Here is a 19108-nt window from a genome sequence, read left to right as displayed (position 1 = left end):
CTAAATAATCAGGCCAATTTGATAGGCTGAAATACACATTTACCTTTCTAATTTGAGATACCTTAAACTTGCAAACTCACTTGTCATATTTTCAGTAATTTTTAATTTATTTTTTCCATACTTGAGCACAGTTTCTGCTCTCTTTCAAAAGTATGGGGTGGGTGGTAGTTGGGGGTGGGGGCACACTGAAAATCAGGACAGTCTGAGTCACAGCTGCCTCCACTATAATATCCAAAGTTCCGATTTGTTAAACTGCATTATGCCAGTTTTCTACTCCCAAGAAGGGAATCCGTCACTACTTCAGTGGAATGAGGACTATGAAAACCATCACCAAAATCAAGCAAGCCTGAGTGACAAATGGCCTTTTGAATCAGATTTGCGGTCTTCTGGTGGGAGCTTTGCACAGAATTGCTTCTCTTGCAACCCCCAGCCAAGCCCAATACAGGGAAAAACTATTTTTATTAATGCTACCTATATAAACAGATTAGTTATCCAATCCTGCTGATTTCCCCATTAAGCATAATCAAACAGCACTATCATTTTTGAACTGGAGCACAATATTTAAATTCATAATTATTTGAAATATGTTTTTCTCTAAGCAGAGCTGTTTCCCAAGCTGTAAAGATAAATGGCGTAGGTCTGTAATCAAAAGATGGTTCCATGCTAGAAACATTTCTTAGCAATCTAGATGTCTTATGGTGATGAAGTATTGCATTTGTTACTTACTTGCTACTCAATATCTTGAGAAAGTGCGGTGTGGTCAGTAATGGAGAGGATCTGAATACCTTGTCACTCTGCTGGAAAGTCGGTCTCACTTTTATAATAAAGCAAAATTCCAGATCAAATTTTTATATTCAGAAAGGAAGGAAAAAGTATATATAAGATTTAAAAAATAATCTTTAAAAGAGCTTAAATAATCAATTTTGTGCACTAGTTGAAGACAATCAAAAACTGGAAGACCTTAAAGCTTTCACTTGGATTACACCAATTTCTCAGATGCAGTCAAGACTGCATCACAATTTTAGCGATTTTACCTTTATCGTCATCATCTTCATATTCACTGTTGTCCATCAACTCTTCTCTCTTGGCCACTTCATCACCTTCCATTCTTTCATCGCTGACTTCATCACCTTCCATTCTTTCATCGCTGACTTCATCACCTTCCATTCTTTCATCGCTGACTTCATCACCTTCCATTCTTTCATCGCTGACTTCATCACCTTCCATACTTTCATCCTCCGCCCTCCCACCGTCCTCCGCCCTCCCACCGTCCTCCGCCCTCCCACCGTCCCCCGCCCTCCCACCGTCCCCCGCCCTCCCACCGTCCCCCGCCCTCCCACCGTCCCCCGCCCTCCCACCGTCCCCCGCCCTCCCACCGTCCCCCGCCCTCCCACCGTCCCCCGCCCTCCCACCGTCCTCCGCCCTCCCACCGTCCTCCGCCCTCCCACCGTCCTCCGCCCTCCCACCGTCCTCCGCCCTCCCACCGTCCTCCGCCCTCCCACCGTCCTCCGCCCTCCCACCGTCCTCCGCCCTCCCACCGTCCCCCGCCCTCTCATCGCCCTCCGCCCTCTCATCGCCCTCCGCCCTCTCATCGCCCTCCGCCCTCTCATCGTCTTCCACTTCATCACCTTCTGTTCTTACATCATTCACTTTATCACCTTCCAGGCTTTCAACTTCCATTCTTTCATCATTCACTTCATCACTTTCTACTTTTTTATCACCTATTTCATCAACTAACACCAATTCATCAGCATTCACTCCTTCAGAGTGCCATAATGCAGCTGACTCCTGTCCACCCAGCGTTGCTAAGTTCTGTTCAGCATCCCTGGCCATCTCCAATTCTGCAGAAGAAGAAAATTGTCACTATATTGAATTTCTTTAAACTTCACCAGCAACATCTCCACTTTCATTCAGATATTGTCATAATAAATTATCAGAGGGAATTTAGGACTAGGGGGCACAGTTTCAAAATAAGGGGTCTCCCAATTAAGACGGAGATGAGGACGAATTTCTTCTCTTTGGAATTCACTACCCCAGAGAACAGTGGAGGCTGGGTATATTCAATATATTCAAGGCTGAGTTTGACTCCCTTGTAGATCAAAAATCTAAGGTTATGGGGAGCAAGCAGGAAAGTGAAGTTAAGGCCACAATCAGATAATGATCTTATTGAATGGCAGAGCAGGCTGGAGGGGGCAAATGGTCTACTCCTGCTCCTATTCCTTATGTTATGTTGATGCTGAAACTGAACTCCCATGAATGGATTTTGAGATTGTGAAACAAGTAATTCCTTTATTAAATGCCTCTCTCTTTTAAAAATATCCCAGAGGCCCATTTATCCATGGGTGATTTGCTAAGAGCATAGGTTATGCCAATATTAATCTGTCACTGGTTGCTGGAACATGTCTGCTCTCTCCTTGTGCGAGGGGCCTTTGCATAGGTTCCATCACAAACTTCAGATCAAAGACCTACATTGGTTACCTAACTATAATAGCCTAGATACAGTAGTTTAGAAAAGCTTAGAATTTAAGATATGCAAAATCCCACAATATGACATGATTTAAATGTTAAGGATGAAAGAAACAAATACTTTCAAAATGACCAACAATTATTTCAAACCAAAGGTATTAAATAAGACAAAGTGTTGTATTCACAAAGTGCAATTGTGGAGTCCTTGCTGATGGAGGAGTCATGAAGGCCTGGAAGCCACAGGCCCCTGGAGAAAATACGAAGCTACTTTGTGGTCTAAACTCACAGATACTTTTAAAATATTCTCACTACTAATTTTCCCTTTTCCCTTACTGTTGTCAATTCCTTTCTCAGTGAGTGGAGCTCTACTTGCATTAGGTGTTTTTCGGTAGCAAGTCCAAGAATCCATTTGTAATTCTCAACGGTGAATGTCAATAGGCCTTCAACTATGGAGAGCATCATAGTTACAGCTGATCTGATTCTCAGCTGACAGAGATCGCTGTTTAAAGGCAGCATTTCTCCCTCGCAGTTGGAAGAATCAATGTTTCCTTAATGTATTGTTGAAAAGAAGAGACATGCTGAAGCTTTTCATCTTGCATTCATCAGGACACCACAATATAAGGGGAAAACAACAATTTATACTGTATATGAAGAGAGTGCTGATTGGTTGGCAAGTAGATTCTGATTGGTAGAAGCATTGCCATGGAGAATGCACCAGTGATGGCGACTGCCAGTTAACTGCAAAGCATTAAGATAAAAGCAAAAAACTGCAGATGCTGGAAATCCAAAACAAAAATAAACATACCTGGAAAAACTCAGCAGGTCTGGCAGCATATGCGGAGAGGAACACAGTTAACATTTCGAGTCCGTATGACTCTTCAACAGAACTAAGTAAAAATAGAAAAGAGGTGAAATATAAGCTGGTTTAAGGGGGGGGTAGAGCTGGATAGAGGGCCAGTGATAGGTGGAGATAGCCAAAAGATGTCATAGACAAAAGGACAAAGAGGTGTTGAAGGTGGTGATATTATCTAAGGAATGTGCTAATTAAGGGTAAAAAGCAGGACAAGCAAGGTACAGATAGCCCTAGTGGGGGTGGGGTGGGGTGAAGGGAAGGGATCGAAATAGGCTAAAAGGTAGAGATAAAACAATGGATGGAAATACATTTAAAAATAATGGAAATTTCCATCTATCACTGGCTCTCTATCCAGCTCTACCCTACCCCCCCATAAACCAGCTTATATTTCACCTCTTTTCTATTTTTACTTAGTTCTGTTGAAGAGTCATACGGACTCAAAACGTTAACTGTGTTCCTCTCCGCCGATGCTGCCAGAGCTGCTGAGTTTTTCCAGGTATTTTTATTTTTGAACTGCAAAGCATTGTTTGAAATTTAAACCAGGTAGCTTGACCTTGATTGGTCAAAGCATTGCCCTGAGGAATGAGTCAGCAAATGGCTGTCACTTATTTTGTTTAGCTGAAACAGGCGCAATGTGCACACATGTTCTTTCTGTCTGCAAAGAACAATGCCCTGTATGTTAATGTATGCGCAAATGCGCCACACTGTGAGCCCAAATGGCAATCTTAAATTAGTTGTCAGTGTAATTCTTAGCACATTGAGGATTATTTAGCAAATGTTGTCCAACTGCGAATCAAATCTAATGTTGGACACGGTGTTTTGCGTTTTGTAAGCATGGTCTGGTTGGGTGCGGTCTGTACGGCAGAACGTGTTTTTGGCTTGACAGCAGTATCCTTTTAGTGGCAAATGCCACTTGTGTTGCCACTGCATATTAGCAGCGTGAAGCAGCTAGCTTCACCTATTGCTCAAATTTCAGTGCCAGTGTAATGCTAGGTACGTAGCTCGTACTTCTCAAAGATTGGTGGATCGTATCAAACAACATGTCCCAGTTGCTGTTCACAATGGGCAAGATACAGGCCGTACCCAACCAGCCCATGCTTGTAAAATTCAAAACACAGTGTCTAACATTAGGTGTGATTCAGCCATTGGACAATAGGTGTAGGGGGTGATGGAGGAGTGGACCAGGGTGTCCCAGAGGGAACGATCCCTGCGGAAAGCCGCCAGGGTGTGAAGGGAAGATGTGTTTGGTGGTGGCATCATGCTGGAGTTGGCGGAGGATGATCCTTTGAATGCGGAGGCTGGTGGGTTGATAAGTGAGGACAAGGGGGACCCTATCATGGTTCTGGGAGGGAGAGGAAGGTGTGAGGGCGGATGCGCGGGAGATGGGCCGGACACAGTTGAGGACCCTGTCAACCACCGTGGGTGGAAAACCTCGGTTAAGGAAGAAATGTCAGAGGAACTGTTTTGGAAAGTGGCATCATCAGAACAGATGCGAAGGAGGCAAAGGAACTGAGAGAATGGGATGGAGTCCTTACAGGAAGCGGGGTGTGAGGAGCTGTAGTCGAGGTAGCTGTGGGAGTCGGTAGGCTTGTAATGAATATTGGTGGACAGTGTTATCACCAGAAATTGAGACAGAGAGGTCAAGGAAGGGAAGGGAAGTGTCAGTGATGGACCAGGTGAAAATGATGGAGGGATGGAAATTGGAAGCAAAATTAATAAATTTTTCCAGATCCAGACGAGAGCATGAAGCGGCACCGAAGCAGTCATCGATGCCGCTTCATGCTCTCGTCTGGATCTGGAAAAATTTAGTAATTTTGCTTCCAATTTCCATCCCTCCATCATTTTCACCTGGTCCATCACTGACACTTCTCTTCCCTTCCTTGACCTCTCTGTCTCAATTTCTGGTGATAAGACTGTCCACCAATATTCATTGCAAGCCTGCTGACTCCCACAGCTACGTCGATTACAGCTCCTCACACCCCGCTTCCTCTAAGGACTCCATCCCATTCTCTCACTTCCTTCACCTCCGTCACATCTGTTCCATTGATGCCACTTTCCAAAACAGTTCCTCTGACACGTCTTCCTTCTTCCTTAACCGAGGTTTTCCACCCATGGTGGTTGACAGGGCCCTCAACCGTGTCCGGCCCATCTCCCGCACATCCGCCCTCACACCTTCCCCTCTCTCCCAGAACCATGATATCATCCCACCAGCCTCCACATTCAAAGGATCATCCTCCGCCAACTCCAGCATGATGCTGCCACCAAACATATCTTCCCTTCCCCCACTCTGGCAGCATTCCGCAGGGATCATTCCCTCTGGGACACACTGGTCCACTCCTCCATCACCCCCTACACCTCAACCCTCTGGACTTAATATTGAGTTCAACAATTTTAGATCATGAAGTCTCTCCCCCATCCCCACCCCCTTTCCGACCCCCCTTTTTCCAATAATTTATAATTTTTTTACAAATATATTTTTCTTTTCCCTATTTTTAAATTTATTTCGATCTATTGTTTCATCTCCACCTTTTAGCCCATTTCGATCCCTTCCCCCCACCCCACCCCCAATAGGGTCATCTGCCACTAGCTTGTCCTGCTTGCTACCCTTAATGTCCCCCATTAGCACATCCTTTATATATCACCACCATCAACACCCCTTTGTCCTTTTGTCTATGACATCTTTGGCAGTCTCTTCTTGGCCTCCACCTATCACTGGCCCCTCCTATCGAGCTCCTCCTGTCTCACCACCCTCTACCAGCTTATATTTCAACTCATTTCTATATTTTTTAGTTCTGATGAAGGGTCATACGGACTTGAAACGTCAACTTTATCCCTCTCCGCAAATGCTGTCAGACCTGCTGAGTTTTCCAGGTATTTTTGTTTTTGTTGAAAAGCTTTGACGTCTCTTTTTTCAGCAAGTTCTGTACTATCAAACGATTATATGTTTCCTTAATGCTGAACCATTGAGGAAGGTTCCCTCGTGGATATTTTCTTATTGTACTTGAGTTCAGTTTTGTCCTGCTATATTCAATCTGTTAACCTGTTGCTGTTTCTGAATAAACTGCATTGTCTTGTTCCGCCCAAAGGAGCTGGGCTCTCAGTTCCCCTTGCAAACAATTCATTGAGTTTTGGGTCAGTGTCCAGGGTGAATGGCAAAGCAAACAAGTAAAATACATGTCAATTTCTAAACTATCCATTGAGGGGCCCCTCCTTCTTTGAACAGGACTTAAACAGTAGAGTATAGCACCAGCTGGACATAATGACATTTGTTCCTCTTAGCACATCAGTTTTTGGTTCGATTCAATTAAAAAACTATTGAGTCAATATTTTACTAACTGTTTTCATTTTGAGTCTCCACTCTTACCTTTGCAGTCAGCCTGATATTCACCCTCGTGTGCTGTTTCTTCTTCCAGTTTGGTTCTTTCAGGATACTGCTTGCCAACTGCTGACTCTGATCCTCCATGCTCAGATTGGTGCTCCTTGGCACCCCCTTGTGTCTGGATACCTGAAAAGGAAAACATATACAAAAATTAAAACATTGTTTTAAATTTTCTAGTTTTTGTCCTGAAGTCCTGAAATAAAAATATCTTGAAATGACTGACAGGTATTCATGTACAAAAACTGTCTGTTTGAATACACATTAAATCTGTTTGAATTAATATCACCATTAACAAAGCAAACAAAGGAATTTCACAGAAATGCATTGTAAATTTGACTAAAAGCATAACTTTAAGGCATGTAAGCTTTAGAAAAACAGAAACAAAAACTGAGAAAATTTGAACGATTAAATTCCACTGAGAAGGAATAGGACGAATACACTTGCACACTAACACTAATACATGGACAACCACACCAGTCAGCCATGGCTCTGCTGGTAGCACTTTTGTCTCAGTCAGAAGCTTGTGGATTCAAGCCCCACTCCAGAAACTTGAACACAAAAATCTAGGCTGACACTCCAGTGCAGTACTGAGTAAGTTAGAGGTGCTGTCTTACAGATGAGACGTTAAACTGAAGCCCCTTCTTCCTTCTCAGGTGAACGTAGAAAATCCCATGACTCTATCTGAAGAGGAGCAGGGGTGCCAACCCTGTTGCCCTGGCTAATATTATCCACTCAATCAATGTGACAAAAACATTATCTAGTCATTCCCACCCCTACCACTGACATACCAAATACAAGAAGCACGACAGCAAATCGCCAAGCCTCCTTCAACAGCACCTTCCAAACCCACGACCTCTACAGCCTAGAAGGACAAGACACATGGGAACATCACCATCTCCAACTTCCCCTCCAAACCACACCATCCTGACTTGGCGTCCCTTCACTGTTGCTGGATCAAAATCCTAGAATTCCCTTCCTAACAGCACTGTAGCTGTATGTAGACCAGATGGACTGCAGCGGTTCAAGAAAGTCACTCACCACCACTTTCTCAAGGGTATCAGGGGAATAAATGCTGATCTTCCTACCAATTCCAACATCCCATGAAAGAATATATTTTAAAAAACACATTGCTGTTGCTGGGAGCTTGCTATGTACAAATCTGCAGCTGTGTTTTGTGTATTACAGCAGTGACGACATTTCAAAAGTAGGTCATTGGCTATGAAGCACTTTGGGATACCTTGAGGTCATGAAAGGTATTATATAAATGCAAGTATTTCTAGTCTATCTTTTTTTACATTTGTATAGCATCTTTCACATCCTCAGCATTCCCAAGGTACTTCACTGAAAATGGGCAAATACAAAAGCCAGAATGTGCATAGCAAAGTCCCACAAACAGTAGTGAGTTAAACTCAGATTGTCAATACAGCAAATGATTACTTCTCAAACTATTACACAAAGGTTGAAAAAATGTTGGACACAAATATAAACTAAATGGAGTGAATTTGAATTAACATAGGGAAGCTTAAAAACAAACCTGACAGCAACAGTAAGATACAATACTTTCAAAACCAAGATAATGCAGCAGAAGAATTTTTTAAAAATACTGAAAAAATACCCAGAACAGGAAGCAGAAACCCATTGTATTTTTCTATCAGTTCAACTCATTAAATTTCAAAAGAACAGTGTAACATCTTATGAACCACAAACCAAGTTTTGCATCATGATTGATCGTACAAAAAAAAGTTCTCCCAAATTTTGTACCATGAATTTTCCCAGATTCTATACCAATGAATTCACTTAAAAGGAACTGACCGTGTTTTGGCACTTCTGTATCAGCTTGGCTCAGTGGTGGTAGTCTTAACTTAAAGTCCGAGATTGTGGGGTTCATGCCCCATGATGGAGTTGAACTTAACTTAAGCCAGTGCTTCTCAAACAGTCTTGGTTGAACGACCCCTTTTCAAATAGATTAGTAAGCCCAGTTCCCTCATCTAAATTATAAAGCTAAATTCAAATATTAGCAACTGTACTTCTGGACTAATGTAGCCTAAAATATGCACCGTTGTGCGCAGTTTTGGTCTCCTTACCCAAGGAAAGATATACTTGCCATAGAGGGAGTGCAACGACGGTTCGCTAAATTAATTCCTGGGATGGAGGGATAGTCCTATGAAGAAAAATGAAGTAGACTGGGCCTTTACATGAGTCACAAAAAGTTAGTATGCAGACTTACAGCAAGTAATTAAGAAGGCTAATGGAATGCTATCCTTTATTACGAGAGGGATTGAACATAAAAGTAAGGATGTTATGCTTCAGCTATACAGGGCATTGGTGAGACCGCATCTCGAATACTGTGTGCAGTTTTGGTCTCCTTGTTTAAGGAAGGATGTAAATGCATTGGAGGTGGCTCAGAGGAGGTTTACTAGATTGATATCTGGAATGAGTGGGTTGTCTTATGAGGAAAGGTTGGACAGACTGGGCTTGTTTCCACTGGAGTTTAGAAGAGTGAGGGGTGACTTGATTGAAGTATATAAGATCCTGAATGGTATTGACAAGGTGGACGTGGAAAGGATGTTTTCTCCCAGAACCAGGGTATACAGTCTTAAAATAAGAGATAGGCCATTTAGGACTCAGACGAGGAGGAATTTCTTCACTCAGAGGGTGGTGGATCTTTGGAATTCTCTGCCCCCGGGGGCTGTGGTGGCTCAATCGTTGAGTCGATTCAAGACTGAGATCGATAGATTTCTACATATTAAAAACATCAAGGGATACGGAGATAGCAGGAAAACGGTGTTGAATTAGAAGATCAGCCATGATTGCATTGAATGGCAGAGCGGGCTTGAGGGGCTGAATAAGGACATAAGGCCATTCAGCCCTTCTTATATTCTAAATATATGGGGCCTTTTCCATGAAAAGTTCGAGAACTCTACATTCCCACATCTCATCCCAAAACTGGAGAATAGAAGATCGAGACACTCGCGCTACTGTTTGTTATAGTCCAGAAAGCCAGCTACTGAAGGATAGCACTGGAGCCAAACCTTGCACATTTCTATTAGCATTTATTTACAGAGATACACATTCCAAACATGCACCTCCTCACCTAATAACCACAATTTCATTTTGTTTGTTTCTATTTATAGGGGCACACGTAAATCCAAAGTTACTGCCCACCAACTGCATACAATTAATATACAATTAAGAGATTCCCTTTTCCCTCTTTAAATAAAAATTTTAAAACAAATGAAATCAAAATTCCAATTTCTGTACAAAGCATTATGTTGTGAGGTACCCCTCCTCCAGGATCCTGAACAATTTCTTTGCACATGCATTTATTTTTGTAAAACAATCAGATAGTTAATGGTTTGCATCCACGCATTTAATTTTACAGATTAATTTCCTCCGCAGCATTTGTTTCAAGCCAGCAAGGTCAATCTCTACTCACTCTCACACTTCTTGCAGAGTGTATATTACCCCACAACGAATGATTATCTACATGACATTCAATTGGCATACTATCTTCAGTACATCCATGATACAGGATCCTACTTAAAATATTTGACAAATAAAATCCCATACCCATTGCCTTGGCAAGAGCCAGTGTTTCGGTTGTCAGACTGCTTTTTTAACACTTTTTATTTTCCTAGTATCCTGAGCTAAAGGGTACCACATCCCATTCTCATTTGAAATATGAAACCAGCTGTGCTGGAATGCCCATAAGGAAGATTAGCATCATTGTGTTTATTTTCAACACATCGAAACAAGCATCTGGTCTAATCTGAATGCACAAATAATTCAAGCTTTGCAACTACTCTGCCTCTTCTTTAGGTACAACTTCACCTTTCTGTGATGACCAAGTATGATTAACTGGGATTGGACTAACACTCTCTAAATAGGATTATTGATTTAAAGTTATTCCAGACCTAACTTGCTTAATATATAAACCAATATATTCAATAGCCCCACTAGCCTGGTTCCCAATTTTAAATTCTAATCTTATTAATAATACATTTCTCAAATTCTGCAGCACCACTCCATAAAAGACATGCATCAAAAATGCCTGAAAGATTTCCTTTATTATACCAATAAAATATTCTGGGATCATTTTTAGTTCAATGCAAACTATTTAGCAAAACAGACCTCACCAAAAAGTACCAGACCCTGGAAACATCTAGGCCAGAGAAGCATTCATTTAGTTTCCTAAGTTTTCCATCTGCCTTTGCTGCCCCTTTGGGTGGTTTCAGAAACAATTCTCTCTAAAAGGTTATGTGTCAATTGGCCATGAATGTGGCAAAATGAGCTAAATGGTTTATTAAATTTACCTTACCGGCTGTGGGAGATCCGACTCTAACATCCATATCACCCCGTCACTCTTCAAAACTTCTAGCAATTAGCTTCGATTTAGCCTTCATTCCCATGAGCAAAGACCTTTTCAGTACAAATCCACCTCTGCAACAAAACTGGTTTGACCCCGATCTGGTACTTCAGAATAAACTCTCTTCAACTATCTAGCTCCCTTTGTTTTGTCTCTCTTATTAGTATATCCTCAAGTTTATTGGCAGCTGCCAAAACTTCATGATCATGAGGAACTTCTGTTTCTAGTTCTGTTGCGACAGTGTTCTTTGGTCTTTATTTCATCATTTAATCACTTTAAGCTATGACCTCTTTTTCCACTTTTATGTCTGCCAGGACTGCTGCTGTGACATCTCCCTCTTGCACTACTGTAGGCTCTTTCTCCAGTACACGACTGTTTTCCGACACAAGGGACCCTTTCAGACTCACATCAGTACTTGCACTGCACTTTTTTACTTTCACTCCATCATGCCAGACCCACTTCTTGGACATTCAGCCAATGTTTAAACTTGCCAGTAGTTTTTCCTGCATGTCCCACAATAGTTGTATCACTCCACTGGTTAAACCCTACTGGAATATGTCACCCGAGTACCCACTCTGGGCAATTGGCCAGTGAACGTGATAGCTCTTTGTGAACACTCACATTACCATTATCCAGCCTTTGATCAACCGCATTCTGTTCGTCAAGACCTTCATCATGGAACATTTCAGTATTTGACGTACAAGGTGCCTCATTTACTTCTATTAGTTGTTCAGAGTCCGAGATTTTGTAATCATTTCTGAGGAATAAACCTTAACAGCTTGATTGCCATGTTTGATAAGTCCTGACTTATCATCACAAAATTACCATACCAGGTCTTTTCCAGTTCCAATGACCCTTTCTTTTACTGTATACCAAAACTCTTGATTTGAAGTCTATCTCAGATGGTCTTACACAATGTCTTAGTATTCTCTGAATCTTCTGAGATCTCAGCCTTGACAAAAGCCTGTCCCTCTGCATGTAAAGCATTCAAAATATGCAGAAAAAAGTGAAATATTTGTAGTGCTTTCTAACACAGGGGATACAATAATGTCCTGACTGGGTAAACTGCAGGTCAACTGAATTTCCAAAATATTTTTTTTTATCATGCTTCATGTCAAGTTTCATTTGTGTCTTTTCATAGAATTTTTACTCAACAGCATAGTTATCTCACTAGAGACCACATTAGCACTGATAAATTGACTTATTCCAGCTATTTTACATGGAATTGCAACTATCTTTAGAGATCTCAATATCCTGTCATCACCAAACCAAAAGCAAGAACTTTGATATTCCTTAAACCTGCATTGACCCTCTCTAGTTAATAAATCATGGTAACATTTTAACCAGATGTCCCATGTACTGTTGAAGCACAAGCACTATCTAGTACTACACAGTTAAAGATTTCCACATTCATCACAGGACTAAATCTCCTTGCATCCAGTACAATGTATTTGAATCATCATTATCATCATCAGAATTCTCTTTGACATTGGTCATGTGTCATTTTGAGAACCCTGCGTCTTCCCTGTGGGTAGTTTGTTGCATAATGATATTTCAAGTCACACCTGAAGCACCTATTTGCTGTTCCTTGGGCATTCCAGGGATTAATTTGCCTATTATTGCTGTTCCAGTTTTGTCTTCTGCAGTCATAGCTGGATCTACTAAAGGTTCTTTCATTCTCATTTTGCCTGTCTTTAATCCTCCGAATGTAGAGAAGCCGGTGTCCAGTATCTGGTCTATCTCAAAATCTGGTGATCTATTCTTTGTGTTTAGTAGGGAATGTTTCTTTTACTCCATGAAGGCTCAGATAAATGATTGCTTCTCCAAGATTATTTTTCTTAAGGCAGAAGACATCTGATTCAACAGGGTCACTTTCTCTGAGAATCGAACACCAGTTAGAACCAACAGCCTGTCCATATGAGACATCTTAGCATGATCCAGTAATTTCAATGCTAGTACGATTCAGGGATTCTCAAATTGAATCCTTCTGTTGACAATCTGTTGAAGTCCATGATTTATTCTTCTATGGAATGACCATTTCTTTTCTGAAATCCATGAAATTCTGACCGTGTCTCAAGAGACATTTAACAGATTATCTTTATTATAGATTTCATCCAAGAACACTATGCAACTGATGAGCATCCAGTTCACAAAATTGCTTATTTCTGATAAGAAGCAACAACACCATGGCCATACCTTGTTTTCTCTTTGGTGGGATCATTCTTCTTCCATTGTTGCACTGGTTACCTGGTTCGGACTTCAAGAACATCAGAGGGTAATCATATGCTGACAATTTACACTTGTTTTCTGCCATTTTCCACAATGGTCACTAGGATTTTAGTTTTCTGACTAAAAATATTTTCTTCATTTCCAACCTTCACCTTTAGGCTACCATTCTCTGCTATCATGTTAGATTTTAGAAAGCCACATGGTGAAGGATAGCACTGGAGACAATCTTTATACACTTCTGTAAGCATTTATTTACAGAGATACATATTACAAACATGCACCTCCTCACCCAATAGCCACAGTTTCAGTCAGTTTCTTTTTGTAGAGGCACAAGTGAATCCCCAGGTAATTTCCACCACTTTCATATAATTAATATACAATTAACACTGCTGATCAACATTTTGGTGCCCACTACCTGGTGGTCTGTGAGCCATGCTCAGTGCTCCCCCATGCTGACTCCTCTCAGAAATGAGACAGCCTACTCAGTGCAGTAGTGAGCAAATGTTGGATATGTCGTCTTTCAGGTGAGACATTAACAGAGGCCCTATCTGCCAGCTCAGCTCCTGCAGCATTTTTGAAGAGTAAGGGGTTCTTCTGGTATCACAGAATGGTTACAGCATAGAGGGAGGCCATTCAGCTCATCATCTCTGTGCCAGGTCTCTGCAAGAACAATTCAGCTGTCCCACTCCCCCACCTGTTCCCCGTAACCCTGTAAATTTTCTCTTTTCAGGTAATTATCCAATAACCTTTCAAAAGCTATGTTTGAATCTACCTCCACCGCACTCTCAAGCAATGCATTACAGATCCTATACACTCGCCTCTGTTTCTTTTGCTATCCACCTTAAATTGGTGCCCTCTGGTTCGTGATGCTTTTGCCAATGGGAACAGTTTCTCTCTGAATACATCCCTCATGATTTTGAACACCTCTTTGTTCCAGAACATTGCTTGGAGGGCAGTAAGTTACCTAATGTCAACTGGCATTCCAGCTTTTCGACTCTATGTAGTCAACATCAACAACAACTTGTATTTACATAACACCTTTAACATGGTAAAACATCCTAAGGCACTTTACAAAAGTGTTATCAAACAAAATTGGACACCAGGTCACAGAAATGAATAATAGATCAGGTGGAGGTAGGTTGTAAGGAACACCTTAAAAGGGGATGAGAGAGAAGAAGAGAGAAGGGCAAGTTTAGAGAGGGATTTCCAGAACTTAGGACTTAGATCGCTAAAGTCCTGGCCATCAATAGTGAACCAATGAAAACTGGAGATGCGCAAGATCCTCCAAAAATTGGAGGAATGCAGAGAACTCGTAAGGTTGTCAGGTTATGAAGCCTGTATGTACACAAGTTGGTTATTACATTTGTCTACAAAGCAATGACTGCATTTGAAAAGTAATCCAATATTTAGAAAGGGGCCTTCTGATATACGTATAGTCCATTTTTTTCCATTCAATGCCTTCTGAAGATAAGACTTATGGTGACACAGCTGCCCTCCAGCACCTTAAATAAAAAAGACCATTTTTTATGGCTCAGTCTAGATAATGAATGTGGGCATGCTATTCAAGTGTGAAGGGCTTCACAGTGAACCAATTACTGCCATCACATGATGCATGCAGCTGCTCTCAAGTATGGGCTACTGAATAGCAAATCATTTTAGGAACAAGGACCCGAGCTGATACTTCCCCTCTGAGTGTAGAGGCACAAAGTTTTCTAAATCCCAACTGCCACACAGCTGAGAGTGGCCATATCCACACTGACCATATGACCCAGCATCAAACCAACCAGTGCGGCAGGGAGGTGGTGAACTGGCATTATCACTGGATTAGTAATCCAGATACCCAGGCTAATGCTCTGGGAACCTGGGTTCGAATCTCACCACAGCATATGGTGAAATTTGAATTCAATAAAAATTTTAGGGAAGGAAATCTGCCTTCCTTACCTGGTCTGGCCTACCTCTGACTCCAGAACCACAACAGTGGCTCTTAAATGCCTCTGAAATGGCCTAGCAATCCACTCAGTTGTATCAAACTGCTAAAAAGTCTGAGAGGAATGGAACCAGATGGACCAGCTGGCATCAACTGAAGCACCAGAAAGGACAATGGCAAATTCAGCCCTGGCGATCCTGCAAAGTCCTCCTCAACAAAATTGGGAGAGCTCTCTCGCAGACTAGTCAAGCAACAGCCTGACATTGTCAAACTCACAGAATCATACCTTACAGATAATGTCCCGGATATCCCCATCACCATCTCAGGGTATGTCCTCTCCTACCAGCAGGACAGAGGTGGTGGCATGATGGTGCCACAGTCGGGAGGGAGTTGCCCTGCAAGTCCTCAACATCGATTCCGGTCAAATATGGGCAAGGAAACCTCCTGCTTATTACCGCATATCACCCTCAGCTGATGAATCAATGTTGGAGGGAGCACTGAAGATGACTAGGCTGCAGAATTTACTCTGGGTGGTGGACTTCAAAGTCCATCACCAAGAGTGGCTCGATTGCACCAGCTGGCCGAGTCCAAAAGGACATAGTTGCTAGACTGGGTCTGAGGTAGGTGGTGAGGGAACCAACAAGAGGGAAAAACATACTTGACCTCATCCTCACCAACCTGCCTGCCACGGATGCATCTGTCCATGACAGTATCGGTAGGAATGAGCATCGCACAATCCCTGTTGAGACAAAGTTCTGTCATCATATTGACGATACCCTCCATCGTGTTGTGTGGCGCTAACACTGTGCTAAATGGGATAGATTTCGAACAGATCTAGCAACTCAAAACTGGGCAACCAAGAGGCACTATGGGCCATCAGCAGCAGCAAAATTGTACTCAACCACAATTTGTAACCTCATGGCCTGGCATATCCCCCACTCTACCATCACCACCAAACCAGGGGATCAAGCCTGGTTCAATGAAGAGTGCAAGAGGGCATGCCAGGAGCAGCACCAGGCATACCTAAAAATGATGCATCAACCTGGTGAAACTACAACTCAGGACTACTTGTGTGCCAAACAGCGTAAGTAGCAAGTGATAGACAGCTAAGCGATTCCACAAACAATGGATCAGATCTAAGCTCTGCAATCCTGCCATATCCAGTCGTGAATGGTGGTGGACAATTAAACAACTCACTGGAGGAGGAGGCTCCACAAATATTCCCATCCTCAAAGATGGGAGAGTCCAGCATATCAGTGTAAAAGATAAGGCTGGAGCATTTACTACAATCTTCAGCCAGACGTGTCAAGTGGATGATCCATCTCGGCCTCCTCCGGAGGTCCTGAGGATCACAGAAGACAGTCTTCAGTCAATTCGATTCACTCCGCGTGATATCAAGAAACGGCTGAAGACACTGGAAGCTGAAAAAGCCAAGGATCCTGACAATGTTCCAGCAATAGTACTGAAGACTTGTGCTCCAGAACTTGCTGCGCCCCTAGCCAGGCCCATTCCAGTACAGCTACAACACTGGCATCTGCCTGGCAATGTGGAAAATTGCCCAGGTATGCCCTGTACACAAAAAGGACAAATCCAACCTGGCCAATTACTGCCCCATCAGTCTACCCTCAATCATTAGTACAGCGATGGAAGGGATCATCAACAGCGCTATGCTTAGCAATAACCTGCTCACTGATGCCCAATTGGGGTTCCGCCAGGGTCACTCAGCTCCTGACTTCATTACAGCCTTGGTCCAAACATGGACAAAAAGGGCCGAACTCCAGAGGTGAAGTGAGAGTGACTGCCCTTGACATCAAGGCAGCATTTGACAGTGTGTGGCATTAAAGAGCAAAATTGGAGTCAATGGGAATCGGGGGAAACTCTCCACTGATTAGAGTTATACCTAGCACAAAAGAAGATGGTTGTGGTTATTGGAGGTCAATCATCTCAGTTCCAGGACATCACTGCAGGAATTCCTCAGGGTAATGTCCTAGGCCCAACCATCTTCAGCTGCTTCATCAATGACCTTCCTTCCATCATAAGGTCAGAAGTGGCGATGTTCGCTGATGAATGCACTATGTTCAGCACCATATCCAAATGCAGCAAGACCTGGACAATATCCAGGCTTGGGTTGACAAGTAGCAAGTAACATTCGTGCCACACAAGTACCAGGCAATGATCAACCATCTTCAACAAGAGAGAACTAACCATTTCCCCATGACGTTCATTGGCATTACCATCACTGAATCCCCCACTATCTACATCCTTGGAGTGGGGGGGGGTGTTTACCATTGACCAGAAACTTAACTGGAGTAGCCATATAGATACTGTGGCTACAACAGCAAATCAGAGGCTAGGAATCCTGTGGTGAGTAACTCACCTTTGACTCCCCAAAGCGTGTCCACCATCTACAAGGCACAAATCAGGAGCGTGATGGAATACTCCCCACTTGTCTCGATGGGTGCAGCTCCAACAACACTCAAGAAGCTTGGCATCATCCAGGGCAAACAGCCTGCTAGATTGGCATCCCATTCACAAACATTCACTCCCTCCACCACCGATGCATAGTGGCAGCAATGTGCACCATCTACAAGATGCACTGCAGGAACTCACCAAGCTTCCTTAGACAGCACCTTCCAAACCCACTCATGCTCAGCAGTTTTGATATCATTTGGGACTCTACATCAAATACTAGTGTGAAACAGAAATTAAAATTTCTATGTTTTCTTGGAGGATAAGAGAGAAAAGTGTAAAAAGGAAACAGAAAAATATTTATATGAAAATGTTGCAAAAAACAGTTGCATATTCACAAGGAGAACCAATAACAACTATTTTGCAGAATATACGGAACAAATGGTGAGTAATATTGAAATACATAATTTGGCACACTTTTCAACCCAAGAAAATTACCCTGATAATCCCTTCAATAATGTAAGATACTTATTAATTTCTGCACAATTTCATGGATTCAGCAACATTACAACACAATAGTATGACTGAATGCAATATGGTGATCTATTGACTCCTCACCCACTTGAAGATCCTCATTGAGTTTCTCTACAGTACGATCTATCTGGTGGTCTGTATCTGTCAAATTCTTTTCCTTAATGAGATGGAGAGAGCTGGCTCTTCCTGCATAGGGCATCTTTACAGATTCTTCTTCACCTGGTACTGATAATTCCATTTCTTTTTCTAGGTCAAGCCCTGAGCTCAAACCAAATTCATTTTTAATTTCTTCAGTCCCAGCTGAAGCAGCATTCATCCCATTGCGTTTTGTTGGCCAGGGTGAAGTATACAGTTCAGTAGCAGCAAGTTCATCTTGCTGTGTTTGCGCACTTGATTTCTCTTTCCCGGTGCTGTCACTTGATGCGTCCTGTACTTCGGGGATCGGTTTTTCTAGATTATGAAACAAAAATCCTTTCTCATTACTTTATTGCTTGGAAGTCATTCCACTAAAAAAATAAGTAAAGACAATATAAATTTTACATTTTTTGTCAAAACTATATTATAACCAAACTCATTATGTTCATAAGAAACTGTCATTACTAACACATGTTAATAAGTTGCAATCATTATCTGGGTACATGGCACAGCAATCTAATGGTAAATTGCCAATTCATGCCAATAGTTTTACCAGGGTGAGTACTTGGTCTGTCACTGGTTTATCCTGGGGAAGATCAAAGCAATCTTCTGCAGAGCAGAAAAAAACAAGATAAGCCATGCAGGCTACTCTTTTACAAAACCCTTTATTCAATTTAACAGTGTAATTGGAAGGCATCCCTGATGGCTCAGCTCGAAAAGGCAGCATGTAGCTGAACCCTGCAGACTAGAAGGTTCCAGATTAAAATCCTGGTGTATTGGTTGATCCTAGAACAGCAATAGTAGGCGGCT

General features: G+C 42.2%; 1 protein-coding gene across 1 annotated transcript in view; it reads right to left on the bottom strand.

The window, feature by feature from the left end:
- Positions 1-19108, bottom strand: part of cenpt (centromere protein T) — a 95674-nt gene that overhangs the window by 23114 nt on the left and 53452 nt on the right. Inside the window, exons 11-14 of the mRNA XM_078544777.1 lie at positions 18248-18613; positions 6684-6824; positions 1035-1841; positions 727-814 (exon numbers count right to left, since the gene is read on the bottom strand). Of these exons, the coding sequence (XP_078400903.1) occupies positions 727-814; positions 1035-1841; positions 6684-6824; positions 18248-18613 (1402 nt within the window). The remainder of the gene's footprint in view (positions 1-726; positions 815-1034; positions 1842-6683; positions 6825-18247; positions 18614-19108) is intronic.

Source organism: Cetorhinus maximus, chromosome 6 (assembly GCF_964194155.1).
Source record: "Cetorhinus maximus chromosome 6, sCetMax3.hap1.1, whole genome shotgun sequence".
NCBI classification, from domain to species: Eukaryota; Metazoa; Chordata; class Chondrichthyes; order Lamniformes; family Cetorhinidae; genus Cetorhinus; species Cetorhinus maximus.
This window is presented reverse-complemented; position numbering and strand designations above follow the sequence as displayed.